This window comes from Cyprinodon variegatus, unplaced genomic scaffold (genome assembly GCF_000732505.1).
Source record: "Cyprinodon variegatus isolate N-32 unplaced genomic scaffold, C_variegatus-1.0 Scaffold502, whole genome shotgun sequence".
Classification (NCBI taxonomy): domain Eukaryota; kingdom Metazoa; phylum Chordata; class Actinopteri; order Cyprinodontiformes; family Cyprinodontidae; genus Cyprinodon; species Cyprinodon variegatus.
The window spans coordinates 82,790-101,317 of record NW_015150955.1 but is presented as its reverse complement, the minus strand read 5'-3'; the positions used below and the strand labels follow the sequence as shown (position 1 = coordinate 101,317).

The following is an 18,528-nucleotide window of genomic DNA, read 5'->3' as shown; positions in this document are numbered from 1 at the left end:
AATAGCCATAAAAATGAGAAGAAACGAGTTGTATTTCATGACAACTCTTACAAGAAGCACTTTCCTCCCTAAAATGAGAAATGTCGAGCATCATGTTAAGTTATACTTTACTTTGGCTCTGGTTTGACAAATAAGGAAATCTTTTAGCACCAGCATCAGATTGGGCAGTATGTCAAAGTGGACTCGGGTTGCTGATTGGTGGAGCTGGTCGGCCGTAATGTGCTGGTTGGAGCTCAAAGCTCTCTTTCTGAAACGGGTTTTTGTATGATGACTTAATTCTCGCAGTATTACAACTTTATTCTCGTAATGTTATGACTTTATTCTCGAAATAAAAGAAAAGAAAAATCTCTAGCCTGGCCCTAATACTCCGCCATAGGAAATCAAAGTTAAAAAGGAAAGAATAAGGGGCTCATTTTCATTAAGAACAGGAGCATGCTAGCAGCAGGCGTGACGGAGGACAAATGTCCTGAATTCACACATTTTATTTGCCGCATTAAAGCTGCTTCACCAATGAAGGAACTGTGCTCAACTCCTGCCGAGGTGAAATAAAGGGCTCACAAAGCCCCATCTTTCAGTAGAAGCTAGCATTCATCCTCATCCCTACTCCAGGGTCTATATGTAGAGCTCCCCCTACAGGTTTGGTGGGAGACGGTTCAGTAGATATCAGCAGCTTATAGCCTGGTGCGGCTTATATATGTGCATTTTCATTTTTTTTCAAAACATATCGTGGGTATGCCTTATATGCAGGTGCGCTCTATAGTCAGGAAAATGTGGTAATGAAGTGGCTACATGAACATTGCTTCTTCTCCATTAACTGCATGTGTTGGTGCATATTTCCTGCAGGGATTTCTGAATGTTTCAAAGAGAAGAAGTTGTTGGAAGAGGTAGGCTTTCCTCTGTGTCTCTTGAATGAGTGCATCTCAGCTCCATCCATGTACAAGTGTTGAATTTGCTCTTTGATGAATCTCTTGTTGGGGTTTGCAGTGATGGCCCATAAATTATTTAGCTTCTTTTTTTTTTATTTTTACTTTTTTAATGCACTTATGTATTCTTTCTGCCAGGCTTTGTTTAGCTTTCCCATCAATTTGAAACTATTTTCATGTATCAAATGTTCTGTTGGTAAAAAATTTCTAACTTATAAGATGAAAACTGCCAAAATGAAGAATGGGGGCTGAATGTGTACAGATATGGCTGACCGCAGGAAAAGTAAAACAACAGAATAATTTCTTCACCGTTTTTAGATTTTGTGTCAGACGGATTAAATGCTTTACTTCTTTAAAAAAAAAAATTCCAGACCGGTTTATGTTCACAGCTTGAAGTAATTTTGCTTGTTTACAGAGTTCATTTGAAGTGAGAGGCGATGTTGTGAATGGACCCAACCACCAAGGGCCCTTGAGAGCTCGTACCACACAGGACAGTGATGTGAGTAATTGCATACTTTAATTTTGGAATATTTTCCATTATTTTGTTTTCCTTTGTTATTGAAAATCACCTTTATTTTACACATCTTTTAAATGTTGTATTGAGTTTAAAACTTAAAAAATAAGTTCAGTTGTTTGGTGGGTTTGTTTGGTAAATGTTTGATGGCAGCCTACGAAACATTTTGTCATAAGGCCCACAGTAGGAAGCAGTAGTTCATCAAGGTGACTGGGTTCAATGTTGTTTTTTCAGAAAACTCCTTTATCTCTTTTCTGGGCTGTCACCACGGTAACCAGTGTTGTAAAACAATTCCCCTAGTGAGGCTTGCACCTCTGTATGTTTTTTTTTTTGCTACATTTTTATTTACTTTTTTTTTACTTTCTAATTCTGTTTTTCTTTTTAATCGAGGCTCTTAATTTAACTCCATCTGTTCTACCTGAAAGCAAACATGTCAAGGACCTCAAGGTCTGGGTTGTTTTACTGAGAGGTCCATCCATCATAAGATATCTTCAAAGATCAAGTTTGGAAAAACCATAAACAAAAGTATTCAGCATAAAGACTACAAAAAATGCATCATTTACTCTGTGATGAGACTTGATTTACATCCAATTAAAGCTGATTTATTAAAGCTTTGAATCAACCTCATATTTCCCTTTTTAAATTAAATTTGACGCAGAGTTCACAAACATTTTCCCAGCCTCTTTCTTGAAACTCCTGAGAGGGAAGCTCTTGATAAAAGTTGGATGTTTAAAATCGTTATTGAAAATATTAATATTGCATTCACTAATAAATTGGCTTTCACCTTTAAACATGTTACCACAATCTGGAAAAGCTTGAAAATCTATTGAGTTTTTTCTCACTTGTTTCCTTGGCTAAAAAAAAATTACCATATTACTGAGCCAGAATCAAGCCGCTGTACTTTGATTTCATGACATCTTGGGAAGAAATTAAAAAATCTATAACAGTAGGCAAATGGTTTGGACACCTATGCCAGTTGGGCCAGAAAAAACTGGAAAAAATTTGAAAAAAGTGTGTATATTGTCTTCTTTCTTTAGCTTAATTAAACCGTTTAACTAGGTACTGAAAATATATATATTTTAGCTATTTTATCAAAAGTAATTTTTGTGTCTATCCACAAATTACTGAATATAAGAAAAAAAAAATCTGTTTTTTTTATTTTTTTTTTATTCATCTGTTTCAGATTTTCCTACCGTTCTTTTTTTTAAGTTTGTTTGGTTTATTATACCACAAATCAAATCCTCGCTCTCCATTAGGAATACTGCGTGGTTTCATTTTCTGTCGTTTTTAACTGTTTAAAAATTCATGCTTCCGTCTGCCTGTCAGTTTGATGTTGGTTCACCTAAATTTCCCCACTGAGGGACAATAAGGGAGCATTTTATTTCTACAAGCTGCTCCAGCTCCCTGCATCACAAAAAAACAAGACAATTTATGACAACTCCACAGCTTAAGTGTTGAAATCATCTCACAAAAGGTCAAACTCAACATATACTCCGCTGTGATTTTTAGTGAGCAGCCATGAAGTAATTCTGGGGACATTCACCGACTGTCACTAGAAGCACTGATTGGCTGATTATGTCGCACTCACTGTCTGGGAAACGGCTTATTTCAGCTTCAACATGTCATCCTAAGTTGGCTTTTAATGTTAAGCCAAGGTTTTTGTCTGGATGAGACAAACTCCTGCAGTGGAAAAAAGAATGGAGAAAAGAAAAAAACAAAATGTTGATTTCCGTGCCAGTTACACTACCGTTCAAAAGTTTGGGGTCACCCAAACAATTTTGTGTTTTCCTGAAAAGTCACACTTATTCACACATCCATACGTTGTGAAATGAATAGAAAATAGAGCACAAAAAAACAGACATTTGCAGCTAGAATAGTCATTTACCACATTAGCAATGTAAAAAGTGTATTTCTTTAAAGTTAAGACTAGTTTAAAGTTATCTTCATTGAAAAGTACAGTGCTTTTCCTTCAAAAATAAGGACATTTCACTGTGACCCCAAACTTTTGAAAGGTAGTGTAAGTGAACAAACTTCTTCACAGATATAGATTTGTAAGTGTGAGAACCATTGATTATACTCAGTCCTATTTAGCAAATTATTATAAATATAGTATACATATTGTGATGATCCTTCTCCATACCGGCGTCCCACAAGGCTGCTTTCTCAGCTCCCTTCTTATTTCCTCATGCACCAGGATATCTTATATCATACATCGATTTTTTTTTCTTCCCCCTCACATATATACTCATAGAAATAGATGGGACTGATTTCTATAATATATTGGCAAATAATATATTGTGATTAATGTAATTAACATTTGTTTAAATGTTGCTTATTGACTATATCTGCTATCAGAACGGGACTCAGCAGAGGAGATGGAGCTGTCTGTGCTGCTGTCTGTGAAATGCCACCCTGACAGTTTGGAAGAACAATCCCCAGATAGTATTAAAAAAGTACTATCACTTGAAAGTTATTTGATAATGCAAAGAAAGTGAAAATAACTTTTTATTAATCCCAAATAAATGTAGGTATCCTACAGTATTCTGCATTTTGGTGACTAAAATGTGAAAATAAAGGAAATGGATTTTTTTTTGCCATATTAAAATACAGTTTGTGTGCATAGAAAATTTAGAATATTCAATGAGGTCGCTATGCAATTAAATAAGTATGCTCATCTACTCATGATGACATTATGTGTATACTAGAGCTTAACGATTTTGCCAAAAATCTAAATTTTTATTTTTAACCAAAATCGAGATTTTATTTTGACTTTCCTTTGCACTAACCCCAAGCTTATAGATCTTTCGCTTTTAGAAGGCTTGCTTACTGAGAGTCCATTGTAACAGGACTATACTGTAACCATTGTGTATAGATCTGCATGCTAAATGCTAAGCTCTCTACCTTTCTGTTTGGTGACAAACCCACACCAAACGTTGTAGGGAGCAATTTAGTGTCTTACTCTTGTTAAATATAGTCTGATTAAAAATCAGTGCCTCTGCAAGTTGAAAATTGCGTTTTGTTAAATTGCGACTATATTACAAATGCAATTAATTGTCCAGCCTTACTGCATACTTGTTAACTGTTATACTAACGATTAAAATAAAACAGGAGGTTGGAAAAAATACTGGAGTTTTGAACTTTAGGAAATGTTCCGATTGTAATGAAAACTAAGAAACCAGTTAAATATGATTGAAGAGGGTTAGCTGGTCTGGTTCCTGGACCATACTCCCACCTCCCTGTTTATCTTTTTAAAACACTGTTGCACTTTTAAACCTTAAGTTCATTAACATTTCTGTAAAACTTTAGACTTTGAATTTAAAAGAATTTAAACCAGTTTGGTATTCTTTCAATTTTTATAAACCAAGGAAAAGAAACACAATTAGGAATCCACTTCAGAATAATTTCAGAATATTTTGCTCAGTCACATTACTCGCAGCCGTCCTATATTAAACCAATAAACAGTAAACCACAGCTCGTTCTGTCTGCAAGGGAGTATTTTCTTACAAAAAAGATTTTAAAATAAAATATTAAAACCTCCCCCTTAGTAGTGTTTATTGTGACCTTTTTTCGTCCCTACAAGCAGCTAATTGTCATTTTAATGATGCATAATTACATATTTCAGAGCTTAGAGGATGTTGTAAATTGTATCTGACTGAATATATTCATGGTTCAAGGCAAAAACTGAAGCCCCAGACTGGATTAGAGCCAAGAACTATTAGCTCCTCTATGAGAGGAGGGCACGCAGGGGAGGCTTTTGTGTCATTTTACTAATAAGAGAGATGGTACACTTATAAATACCTCTCAAGTCTCCTATCAGCCGTATCCATCTTAGAGTGCTGAACTCCTATTAAGATGCACTTCAACAATAAATTGTAGTAGTGCTATGAGCCAATAACAGAGGGGTATTCAGACATGACCTACAGTAACCCCATCCTTCTCCTTTTCACCGTATATCAACTCTCCTCGCCCTCCGATTCTTTCACCTCTAAGCCAAACATTATTTTCTGCTTCGCTTCATTATATCATGAACCTTCTTTAAACCTTAGATTATTAGTTGTGTTTGACAGGCCTCATAGCATGCCAACAACAATCATTAGAGGCTAAAAGCTTCAGTGTGTTTTCTGTTAAAGATCTCCCTATTGTTGCCGTGCCTCTCTTTGACCACAAAAACCTTCTGAGCACCAAAGTCGATCAAATGCTCCCATCACAAGCAGCCCTTGTTTCATCCTGTTGCGCCAGCCGCTTCACTCACATCCTGTTGTGAAGAATCTAATTGTATTTTTCCTCTGTGTATAAAGTCAGCGGGGCCCGCTCTGCTGCCACTGAAGGGGAAAATTAGAAATGGCTCGGATGTCATGTTGATCGCATTCGTCCCTTTGAAATACCTCCCCTGATCGAATTAACTTGTAAATTCAGGCTTATATAAGTGACTCAAATCAAACGGCGGAACTTTGAAAGTTTTTTGACGCATCATGCTTTTCATTTTCCCTGATGAGGTGTCTGCAGCCGCCATACAAAAAATATTTACAGCTGCTGCATTGTTTGAAGAATATAACTGTAAAACGAAAAATCTTTGTCTTTTCATTTTGTTTGTAATATGCCCACATAAAGTAGCACAGAAATCTGCACTTTGCTTGCTGATTGGTTTATGGCTTAAACCGCATTAAGAATGTTGAGACTACCTTTGCATAATCACCTTAGCAGAGCAGCTAAATATAAAATTAGATATCGACTGAATGAAAATGCCTTTTATTATCTGACCGTCAGGAAATTCAGGTGTACGATTGGCAAAACAAATGGGTAAATGGAAGCATAGAGATAGACTAAAGATTTAAGAATATTTCTCATGATGAAAGCATAATGAAATGTTAAGAATGCAGACAGAATACGCTGAAAGAAATTAAAACGGGCATAGAAAAATAAAAGCACACTTGGGGAAAAAAATTACAATGGCATTAGACAAAACTAAGAGAAATTCTTAAAAGAAAAAGTGGAGCACAAGTAGAAGATCAAATGCTTTTAGGCCTTTTTCTTCTGGATTTATCATAGCTGAACTATTTCTTATAACAGTGGACAATCAGTCTTATCGCCTGTGTCCTTTTCTGTCCTCACAACCTGTCTTAACTCCTTTCCATCCTGTGCAGATCCCATGCCCTCACACCAAGACAATGCATACTTAAAACTGTTGCCCATAAGTTTGTGAGTAGCTGATGGGACAAATGGAGAAGAGGTTTTGTTCTTTATTTTTTAGAAGACTTGTTTTATATCGGAGAAGGCAGTTTTAAAACAACAAAAGATGGCAAGATGGCTACAACTGTTAGGATTATCGGTGTTGGTGATTCGTGAGTCCCTAATAATACCTGTCTGTTGCGTGTCAGAACTAATGTTTTCCCAAGTAGTTTGTGCAATTAGGACAGTTCCTCTGGATGAGAGCAGTATCCTTGTTCTAAAAACAAAGTGTAATATTTATATATGGCTGGATCCATGGATGTCTGCTCATTGACAAACATGTACGATGTGGCATACTGGAGTTGTACTAAAGGCACTTCACGAGAAGCGAGCTGGTTGGTAAGCGCTGCCATCTGTACATCCAAGTAACTTCTCTGATCTGAGTGATATAACGATTTCTGTTGTCTGATGAATGATTATTTAATGCATATACATTATGAAGTGTTATTTAAAGAGTTTGTCCTGAGTGAGCTCTTCTCAGGAAAGAATCTGGGAGGAAAGCTTCAAGGTGTAAACACAGAGCTTTCCTTAACAAACAGTCAGTTCTAGGTTTTCCAAGTGGCCAATCTTCCACTAATGTTCATTTTTAAAAGTAAAAACTACAGTCATGTTTGATTTTATGGAAATGTATTTTTTGTTAAACCTTGACCTGCTGGAACTATGAAGGAAACAAAAAGAATCAAAGAATTTGATTACCGTAGGCAGTTGAAGCAAAGAAAAACAAGTATCTCAAAAGACTATAAAGCTATTTAAAAAGCATACTTGGATTAAATGAAACATATTTAAAATAAAAAGACAAAGGCCTATTACACACACAAAAAAAAAAAAAAACTACAAAATAGCAGCATGGTTGTAAAATCTGTTATGCAGCAAGTAAAACTGGAAAAAAACCTAAAGCATCAGTTTTTAACCTTTGCTGCAAATTCTCCCTTGATATATGACTTGGATTTGGATAATCTCACACATAATATGTGATCATCAGCCTGCAGTTGGAATCGGTTTAAGAAGTTTATAGCAAATGTTTGCTTTAGGCATTCCCTCATGGCTTTTTTCTGCCTCCACCTGTTCCCTGCTTCCATTGTCTCTCAGTTACCTTCTTGGTCTGCCATGCTCTCTTTGTGTAATGAATGGAAAAATCAGTTTGACAATATTAACAAAACTTTCCCCTTCTATAGTTAATTTTTCAACATTTGGTGAATAATGCCTTTAATGTGGGTGCAGAGGCTTTATTGAGAGTAGTTTTCATTCCCATTTTCCTATAAACTACTGCGGCTCCTTAGGGTCTCCTGGTCGCCTCCCTGTGGTTTTCACTGAGATTCTATCTCAGTGAAGGCGGCACTTTTACTCACCCCTGAGTTTACAGCATTACCGCGGGAGAGATGAGTAAAAATAGGTGTCATTTTAAACCTTGAACAAGGGGTTTGGGCTTTTAATTTGCAGGGGAAGCTCAGAAGTGTTTTACCCTGCGCTGGTGTAACCCTTCACACAGGCGAAGAGTTCAAAAACCCACTCTGTGATGGTAATGGAAGTAAGGACTGCTCTCACACGCCGCCGCTGAACTGTGTCTGAAGGTTAACATTACTCTGCTTATGTCCCTGACTATAGGAAGCTCTGCAGTTTTTGTAGACATTTCTGTTTTATTGTACTTTTAACTGTATTTTTTGTTTCTGTCTTCAGCTTCTCATGAAGGGCTACACGATCTGCCTCAAGGGACCTTTTACAGACATGTCCACAGGTAAACAGCATCATTTAGTCATGTCAGTTTAAAATGGTCAAAACACTGTTTCTGTATGTTGGCAATTTCTATATAATCTAAGATTGAAAATAAGGTCAGAACCTCTTGATTCAGCATCCATCCATCCATCCATCCATCCATCCATCCATCCATCCATCCATCCATCCATCCATCCATCCATCCATCCATCCATCCATCCTTTTCAGTTCTTCCTCTGATCCTGCCGTATGTCTCCCAGATTTTATTCTCATCACTTAAATTGAAGACTGCATAAAAAGCTGCCATTAAAAACAATGAATTCAAGTATGTGGGTTAAAAAAGAAAGGATATTTGCATCTGAATTGTTATGGAATTTGAACTGTTAGAAATGAAAGAACTACTTTCAAATAATCAGTGCCCTCTTTCATCAGCTTTCTTTCTTCTTTGTTATCCCTATTCTTCAAACAGAAGTTAAATGAAGCATGTAATTCCTAATTAGACATAATGATCAAAATCTTTAAGCAGAGATTTAAACATATTTAGACGTTTTATGTTCCTGCAGATGGTTGTCACTTCGATTTAAGGGTTTAACCCGCACAGCAGCATCCATCTTTGTTTGATAAGATTGAACAACCAGGAGTAAATCCATCACAACTTTCAATCTTCTCTATCTTATCATTGTCAAATGCTTGTGTTCGTCAATGAAAGGTGTGAACATACTAGTGGACGTCAGAAAATGTGATAAGACATCCATACGCCGCAGTTCTTAGACGATCTTTTCTGATTATCTTGTTGCATGCTGGTTTCTGACATCCTGCACAGCCTCACTTCCAGATGTGACACAGATGTAGTTCCAGAGATTTATGTTTCAAGAACCGTTCACTCATTTCTCTCTTCGTAACCAAAATTACTTAATCCATCAAAATCATTCGTTTATTTCCCCCCTGTGCCGCTGAGGGTGAGACATAGTGGTGAAGTAAAAAAAAAAAAAGAAAACAGGTTTTCATTTATTTTCTTTGCAGCAGATTTGAACAACGGTTGGTGAATCCAGGATGTGGGCAGACTGAGTGCAGATCAGAGGCGTGTGTTTTTTTTGTTACAGTAGTTGTTGTCATATTTCACAGTGATGACCTTTGTTAGCTGCTTGAGAGCTAGGCTCTTAAAGGAAAATAGTAACTTTAATTTTTTATTTATCAAAAAGCTCAAAGACAATAGTTATGAAAAACAATTAGATATTTTTGCTCTATTTTTTTATTATGTAATTGCATCATACCTCATTTATTTTAATAAAACTCAGTATGATAGACTGGCACAAAGTAGAACATAATTTTTAAACTAGAAATAAACATGATGCAGGACTTTGTGGGAGCAAACATTTATAATTCAATCAATCAAAGTTTATTTGTATAGCACTTTACCACAACACCAGGACCAAAGTGCTTCAGAGAAAGATAAAAATGTAAAAACAAAAGCATGAATCAGCATCTTCTAAGTATTAAAAGCCAGTTTGAAAAAATTAGTTAATCTGGACTTAAACGTTTATAAACTATAAAGTTTGGAGTATAATTTGTATCCAGGTCCTATTTGGCAAAAATTTTCTAGCTATCTTTATCTCTAACTCTTAAGCTTTCCCGCTTCTAGCTTTGAACATCTAGAGGGCTACATTTTTGCTGATTATTTTTTGTGAAATGGCCCCAACTTTATTGGCAGCATCTGTAAATGTCACTGTTCGAGTCCTGCCACAGATTCTTATTTCAATCAGGTCTGGACTTTAACTGGGCCATTTTCTCACATGGTAACCATTCCACAGTGGCTTTGGCTGCATGTTCAGGTTCAGTTTCCTGCTAGAAGGTGAACATCTGCCTCTGCCGGGCCTTCTTCTAGGACCTATGTCTATACGGATCTATCCTTTTTATCAACATGAACCAGCTTTTCTGTCCCAGTTGAAAAAAAAAAAACCCAAAGGGGTGATGTTTTATCTTCTTCCACTCATGTTCTTCTGCATGTAGAGCAGAGATCCCATTTAGCTGATAACTTTCCTTCACACATCGCCCTCTGCATGACTGGTGGCAAACTGCAAACAGGACTTCTTATAGCTTTCCTTCAGCTGTATTTTTTCCTCTTGGCCCCAATCATGGTATTTCTCTTGAGGTTAAATCATAAAGGACATAAGTTGTTCTGACCTTTTTAGGGTATAAAAACCACACAAAAGCATGACTCTCATTTCATATTTGCTCTGTAAAAAAATAAAATAAAAAAAAAATTGCAAATATTAGTTTCTTTCACAGGTGTGTACTATTTTGTGCTGGATTTCCATATGAAAAAAAAAAACTTGATAGCACACAAAACCTTTCAACAACATGTGGTGAAGTCTCAGTGTGTCACACTGCTTGAGCCCAACTAAAGGGCTTTTCTATTTCAGTTTCCTTCCTCCAGCGCTTGCTAAAATGCTGCAGCAGCGTCCTCCTGCTGCTCTCTGGATTGATGAAGCTTTGCTAATGGGGTGACATCTGCTAGCTAGCATAAGCAACGTGAAGACTTCCTTAAACTTCACACGAACATGGAATCCTGCCAAACTGGATTTTATGCACCATTTAACCATGAACCATATAAATCATGCTGTAATATTCTACACTAAGGGATTTCCTAAACCTAGTTATGAAGGTGTTTACAGATGATGTGACCTTTTATCTCTCTCTAATTAAAAGAAGTTTCTTTTTATAGTTTATTTTGGTTCCTGCAATGTCGAAATAATAGAAACATTATATGATGTAGCAATTCTTAAAAAAAAAAAATCATATTTGTGTGTTTCTCAAGATGACATGCAGTGGATGGTTGAGTTGTGCGGAGCTACAGTTGTTAAAGATCCACTTCTTCTTGATGGCAAGCAGGTAAGGGGATCAGTCTCTCTGCCTTGATACATGATTACAGTTTGATTGATCTGCCTTTTTAAAATTGTGTGTTTTTTAATCTCTAAAATATGTACTGCTTTGCTTTTATTTACCCATATATAAATTTCCAGTTTTCTTTATCAAAACCTAAAGTTAGGACAAACTGTGATATATGGCGTGGCTTCAAAACATGCATCAATACTCCTATCAGTTTGACTTTGTTTGATAAATCCACCTTTTATCCATTTATTCCTTAAAGATTATAATTTTAGTTTGGGAAGAGGAGTTTTTATTCATTTATTTCTGTCCTTGTAAAACCTATTTCACTGAAGCATTTTTGTTTATTTTCTAGGATTTCTAGCTTGCTTTCTTAGCTTAGTGAAGGATGACCAATTCAAGCCCTCAAGCACTTCTATCCTGCAGCCTTTAGTTGCATCCGTTGGCCTCCAGAGGCCTGGTGAAAAGTCGTTTTTGTGATCAAAAATGCCGGTCAATGGAGCAGGAATGCATCTAAAGGTTGCTGGGTAGTAGCTTGTGAGGACTTGTGCTCCTCGTGTTCGGGCGAACGATTAGGCTAATAAAATGGGAGCCTTTCATCCTTGGCAGACCGATTTACCATTTAATGACCAGGAAGGATCTTTAAAACAAATGCCTATAAATTTATTCTTCTCTTTTGTAAGAAAATTTAATTTTACTTTTCTGTTAAGGCATTCTTTATCTCCCCAGTTGTTGCTCTTTACTTAAACATAATATCTTCTATGTTAAATTAGTGATTGGCATTAGTGTATGTTTTGCTGTTTATAAAGTAAATTTACAATAGTAGTATTTTGTTTAATCAATCGATGTCAAATCAAGAAGCATTTATTCACCGCATTAGTCATTCACCATTTTGTACATCTGCTTAGAGAAAATTAAATTATATCTGTGAAAATGTTAACAAACTCTCACTTTAAATAAATCTGAATGTTGAGGCTGAATGGCAAAGAAGCATGTTTCTCTTATCCAGACATTCAAAATTGGAAAGAAAAGAATATGACGACATGGTAGGGGAAATGTGCTCATCTTGATCAGTCAGTAAATAGCCAGAAGAAGAAGCTGTTTAGCTAAATTTTCCTGACTGCAATGTTTAAAATATTAACACTGTTATCAACATCTGTTTTTTACGTTTCTTCCCACAGAAATCCCACCAGATCATCATCGTTCAGCCCAGGGCCAATTCATCGTCCTCCTTGTACAGCAGTAAGTCTTCTCTGCAAAGAAAAAACACATTTTCACCTTTAGCTTATTAACCAGGCCTCAAACGAAACACGCTTTATACCCGACCTGGGTCCTCACGCCCATAATACTAAAACTTTGCTAATATCGCTCTGCTAATCGTAGAATAAGCAGAGATTAGGATAATCTACTTCTAGAACTTGAGATAAAAATGGTCTCCAGCAGAAAAACGTCTTAGGGGTTTACTGAAGGAAGAGAATTTCAATCATCTTAGTTCAGTTCTCTCTAATAGCTGTAATCGATCTTAGTCATGCCTCGTTGGTCTTACGGAGCAGTGGAAGATAATCCTGATCTTAAAGCAATATTGTATGATTTTAAGTCGTTATAAACTAGACGGCTGTCTTCCTGAACTAATGAACCAGGCTGAGAAAGCATTAATCCCAGAAGCTGCGGTCCACTGTAGCACTGGAGGAGCTGCAGAGACCCACATCTTAGGTGGGAGAGTCTTTTGATTGAATATCTGTAATTATAAACACCTTACATTGAACTTTATAAAAGAACATCTACAAAAAGCCCTTTAAAAAAGAATTGGGTGAAAGAAAATATCTTCATAGGCTTTTGCACTAAGGAGAACACCTCAAATCTGAATCCCTTGTCCAAAAGCACCAAAGGAAGAGAAAAGGTGTCCATGATGTACCCTAGCGATAACTAATATAATAATACACTGCAAAAAAAATTTGAATATAATTTTTTTTCTTAAAAAAGTGTGTCAGTGAGACACTTTGCTAATGGAACCAAACAATATACGTTTACAATAAGAAAAAACAAAATAACTGCTTTGTCTTGTTTTAAGTGCATATTATCTAATACGGTAATTTAAGAGTAAAAACACCAAATTCCATTGGCAAACCATCTTAATTACATACTTAAAATAAGGGTAAATATGCTTAATTTCAGAAGTTTTGGCTTATTTCTATATAGTTTTTGGAGGGTAACCTGTAAGAGAATGGCTAGCACTAACTAACCAGTCTTGCCTTAATGACTGTGGAGGATTTTGGTGACATGTCTGACCTCTTTCCATAAAGAAACAGCACTTTAGTAACTGAAAGCTGGCAAGCAGCAAGGAGGGATCTCCTCTGGTTTTGAGTTAAATCATTACTTATAAAAATTCAGCATCAGGGAGCAACATTTATGCTTAAGTTTCTGACATCTGTTGGTGAGCTAACAATCTAAAATATACCTTCTTTTTTTGGCCGCCGTCACGCGTTAAAAATGTTTTCAGGTAACTGCACCTTCCTCACCCTCTGCATTAAAGTGCATGCCTTTACACCTTTATGGCCAGCAGAGTGGAATTAAGTCTGCAGGTATAAAGCGTAGAGAGGCCTAACGCTGAAATGGCAGGTGCTGCCATTCGAAATGAGAAAAAGAGGAAGGAGAGCGACTTTTAAGGAAAGCAAATGTGAAGGCTGAGAAAAAATGTCAGATTGTAGGGAGAGGAATGTCAAAACAAGTGTGCCACTTAAGAGAGAGGCAGCCACAGCACATAGAAAGCTGACTGCTTGAAATGGAGGAGAGGAGAGCAACCCCTCCTCTCAGCATCCTAATTTACACTACTACATATTTAATGCCGTGTGCCCTCCACCATGTCCTCTGGCACTGATAGTCCAGGTAATTGAACAGACTCTTCAATCCTCCCTTCTTATTCCCTCTTTCCCCACAAATTGAAATCATCAAGTCAGCCAGTTTATCATTATTTGGATTTGAAAATATCCAGAAAACATTGGTTAAAAAGTGATGTTACAGATGTGGCTGAAATACCTTAAATACCAATGTGTCTATGAGGTATTTACTATCAAATATTTAAATGGATTTTATCCTTATATCAAAGATATGTGGCTGTGAAATGCATTAACTTGGTCCGATCCATTTAATCTACATTCATGTTTGGAAGATTAAAACAATTTATGAATTAAGGTTCTATGATTCTATCTGCTCAAACGTTAAAATGCTAGTCATATTTTACCGTCAGATTTTGCTTATATAGTTTTGAACAGGGGAAGCACAGTCGGACATTTGGTAACGTTGCTGCCTCACAAGTAGGTCATGGATTATAATCCCAGCAAACCGCTTTGACACCCCTGATCAATTCCAGCTTGTTCTATATCACCTGGTTTATCACAATATGATGTCATGTTGATTTGTTAAGTTTACCATTAGTATAATTATTGAGTTCCCAGTCATATTATGATGCAATTTCATTTAGTTCACCAGCCAACAAAGGAGATTTTGCAAAAACTAATTTGCACAATTATCTGAACTGATTACAAATCATAAAAAAGAGCTCAAACATGAGTTCAAAGATCAAACATTTGAGATGTATTCAACCTCATGTTGATAAGAAACTTTTGTACTCGGAGCACCTGCTGCTTTCTTAACCTCCTCTGTAAATTCGTCAGCGTCTCAAGGCAGTCCCTCTGAGTCAAATTCAACGGGTTACATTTATACTCTTGGTTCTGTGTTCTGCAGTCAATATAAACACAACAATAAATGTTCAACTGTTCAAATTCCAAAGTCTTGGGTAGGGGTGTGGGGAAAAAATCTTTTTGGCATTGTATTGTGATTTTCTTTTACCTGATATAATATCAATCTTAAATGGGCTATTTTGGCAGATGGCGCTATGCAGCCCTTTTGCTGTGCGGCACAGCGCCATATCTGTAGCTGAGGAAGTCACAGTGGAAGACGGGACCTGACTCAAACCCCAAACAACATGGATACCAAAATAACTAAGGGCCCCGTCACACCTTGCTGATTTAGCCAGCATATGACATCCCAGAATCTCCTAAAGCGCTGGCATACACTGAACTTTCTATGTATGTTTTTCAATTTTGGGTGCATACATATAGTATTCATGACGAGTCCAAATCGTGTGTCCAACAACAGCCTAACTTATGCATAACGCACGGCAGAGTAACGTCCATGAAATGATGTGTCCTGACGGGGGTAGCGATGTGCGACGAGGCGCTCGGCTTGCATAAATAGATTTATTTGATCGCAATATTAACCTAGCTGCTCTTTACTGCCTGCCAAAGAAAAAAAAGAATAAATAAAATTTGAAAGAAGGAAAGAAGTTGCTTCAGCGTCATGTCTGCCAGGAATTTGTTGGACGTGGGCGTGAACGCAGGGAGGATCCATCACACTCACCTTCTCGCTCACCCTATGATGTCGATGAAGTCTGGAGAAGAACTGATGGTTTCCACCTGTGAAGCCCCTTAATTAGCAAAAATGCTGCCAATACGCCATTATACAGTAGCTGTAAGTTAGAAACTCGTTCATCGGTCGCCTGAAACAGGTCAAATACATTGATATGCGTTGGAGATAAATTCTTGATAAGTTACGCGTTAGTTATGCACAAGGTACTCAGAGGTTTTAGATAAACTAGACACCACAACTTATGAGTAACTTACACTAAACATACGTCAACGATCAGATAACTGACCTGTAACTTATGCCCCACGTACTGAATGAGCATACGCTGGCATATGTCGGAGAGTTTTGAGCGCGCTCAAAATTTCCTGACGTACTTGCCGTATGTCGACGTGTGCCAGCGTGCTTCAGCTTGCTTCACCGTGCTCATGACTTATACAAAATGTACCCATAACTTATCCAACTTATGCCAGCATTTAAGAAAGATTTTCCATACGTCAGGCGTACACTGTTTAAATCGTCAATGTGTGACGGGGCCTTAAATGATCATTTTGGTGAACATATCCACCACTTGCTTTTTTAAGTATACATTACACAGTTTTACAATTTCATATCAGGGAAAATTATTCTAATAATTCAATAATATTGGATTTTGACCAAAGTATCGTGATATGTATCAAATTGCAACACCAATGCCAATAATCACCCGTAGTCTTGGTTGAATCTGTTTGCTTGGGATCATCGTCCTGTTTGAAGCTCTAATGACACAGCTTTAGCCTCCACACAAAATTCATATTTTCTACCAATATTTCATGATACCTGATTGAATAACATCCAGCCTTCTGCATGCTACTGCTACAGCTCAGAGCATCACTCCGTCACCACCTTGCTTCATTATAAACAGGCCGTTCTGTTCAGAATATGTATGTGACATATTCTGACAACTTCAAGATGTGTCCATTGCCCTACAGACCTTTATCAAGGGCCTAAGCTACTTTGCTAGCTCTGCAGAGCTGTATTTATGGGAGTCAGGTGTGTTCAATTATATTCTATACATTCTAGATTTAAGGTGGCTGCATTTTAGAGTAGCTAGCTTTACTCTGACTCTTTATTTACGAGAAATTTATTTTCTCAGTCTGTGGATCAGTTTCTATTTGCTGATGTTTTTTGCTTCTGATGTTGAATTCTGTGAAACTGGAAGGATTTTAAAAGATATTTTTTTCCTTCTCAAAGACCCTTCCTGCCAACTTAAAACCTAAAACCCCTTGATGGAAAAAGCAAAAACCATATAAGTTACTGCAACATTTAATTTCTCTTTGGGAATAATAAAAGCATTTTCAGCTTGAATTGAAAACAGAGAAGTGTCTAAAGGTTTGCAGATGCCAAACTTCATTTTAAAGCCACTGATTTAAACTGTTCTTGGATAATTTATTTAAATTGAAATGTCTGAATAGCTTTTGTCAACAAATCTATTTGCAATAGAAGTTTAATAATTTTAGGTGCAATATGCAGACATTTTAAGACAAATTGTAGAAATCTGTGCAGATTTATCAACTCTGCCACTGACATGTCCTGCTATTGTGGTCTTTATTATCAGTTTGTTTTTGTTCTCCAAACATTTTTTTTAACATCCTTTTGTTTGGTTAACCATAGATTAGGGATCTACCACTGTGTGGAAATATTCATGCTTGTCTTACATGAAAGATGGAGTAGTTGTTAGTCTCTGCGAGTAACTGAAGCTCTCTGGGTTTTGTAGGCAGGGGCCTGATGTGGTATATCTTTAGCAACCTAATCACTAAACCACAATGTAGGACCCAGTGGAGCTCCAGTGTGGTCTAACAAACAGCTTTCAAAGACAGCTTTTCATGTTTATTTAATGAAAAAGAGGCAGGAAAGCGTCTCAGATTATACTCTGTTAAATTGAACCCTTAAAGACACACCGCCTGTGATTCTCTTCTTTGTTAACCTGCTCTCTGCTCAACAGGTCTGTCCAGGAAGGCCACAGTCGTGTCCCGTGGATGGCTGCTGGATACCGTAGCAACATACACACTGCAGAAGTACAGCAGTTACACTGTGTGAGGAACAGAAGATGCACCGTCTCTAAGCTAATTGTACATTTGTGTTTTTAATCTCCAGTTTTGTAACTTAACACATTATAAACCTGTTTTGTGTAAAATGTCTCCAAAATAAGATGTATATAAAGTGATATGAAAAGCAGATCCTTGGTTTGACTTTTTGTTCAAAGTAGGTATTGTCTTTGTTGTTTCTCATGATGTTTCCAGAACAGGGGTTCAAGCCACACGTTATAAATTAACTTTTAAAGGAGGATGAAATAAGACCAAAGAAAATCACAGGAAAATGTCTCATAAGGACACAACCTCAACTCTGCAGCTCGGTTTGTTTGCAAAAGGCTTTTTTCTTGTAACTCAGCTAAATATTTAATGAGCCATTAATAAGTCTGGTGCATTTATTATCCCCAATGTCCTGTTTAATGATTTGTTCCGCAGGACCCTCCTGATTTTTGCTATGGAAGCTAATCTACTTCTGAATTCTGGTTTTAAACTTTTACAGTGGAATTTTCTGTAAATTATTTCTAGGTTTTCCGTTAATGAATCTATTAACATACCTTAGTTTATCCCTGCATGTACTCATATATCCATCATCCCATCGATCTATTCACATCCATCCAGTTACGCCACCCATCCCTCCGTAATCCATCCAGCATATATCTACACTCACCGGCCACTTTATTAGGTACACCTGTCCAACTGCTCGTTAACACTTAATTTCTAAGCAGCCAATCACATGGTGGCAACTCAGTGCATTTAGGCATGTAGA

General features: G+C 36.9%; 1 protein-coding gene across 3 annotated transcripts in view; it reads left to right on the top strand.

Moving 5' to 3' along the window:
* brca1 (breast cancer 1) overlaps window positions 1-17,901 on the top strand; it is a 33,141-nt gene extending 15,240 nt beyond the window's left edge. For 2 of the 3 annotated variants that reach the window (XM_015390507.1, XM_015390506.1), the window contains exons 16-21: window positions 844-884; window positions 1,339-1,422; window positions 8,344-8,401; window positions 11,198-11,271; window positions 12,450-12,510; window positions 17,675-17,901. In XM_015390507.1, coding sequence (XP_015245993.1) covers window positions 844-884; window positions 1,339-1,422; window positions 8,344-8,401; window positions 11,198-11,271; window positions 12,450-12,510; window positions 17,675-17,769 — 413 coding nt within the window. In that variant the 3' untranslated portion in view covers window positions 17,770-17,901. The remainder of the gene's footprint in view (window positions 1-843; window positions 885-1,338; window positions 1,423-8,343; window positions 8,402-11,197; window positions 11,272-12,449; window positions 12,511-17,674) is intronic. The other variant, XM_015390508.1, reaches the window with a different exon arrangement.
* Window positions 17,902-18,528: the final 627 nt, after the last annotated feature.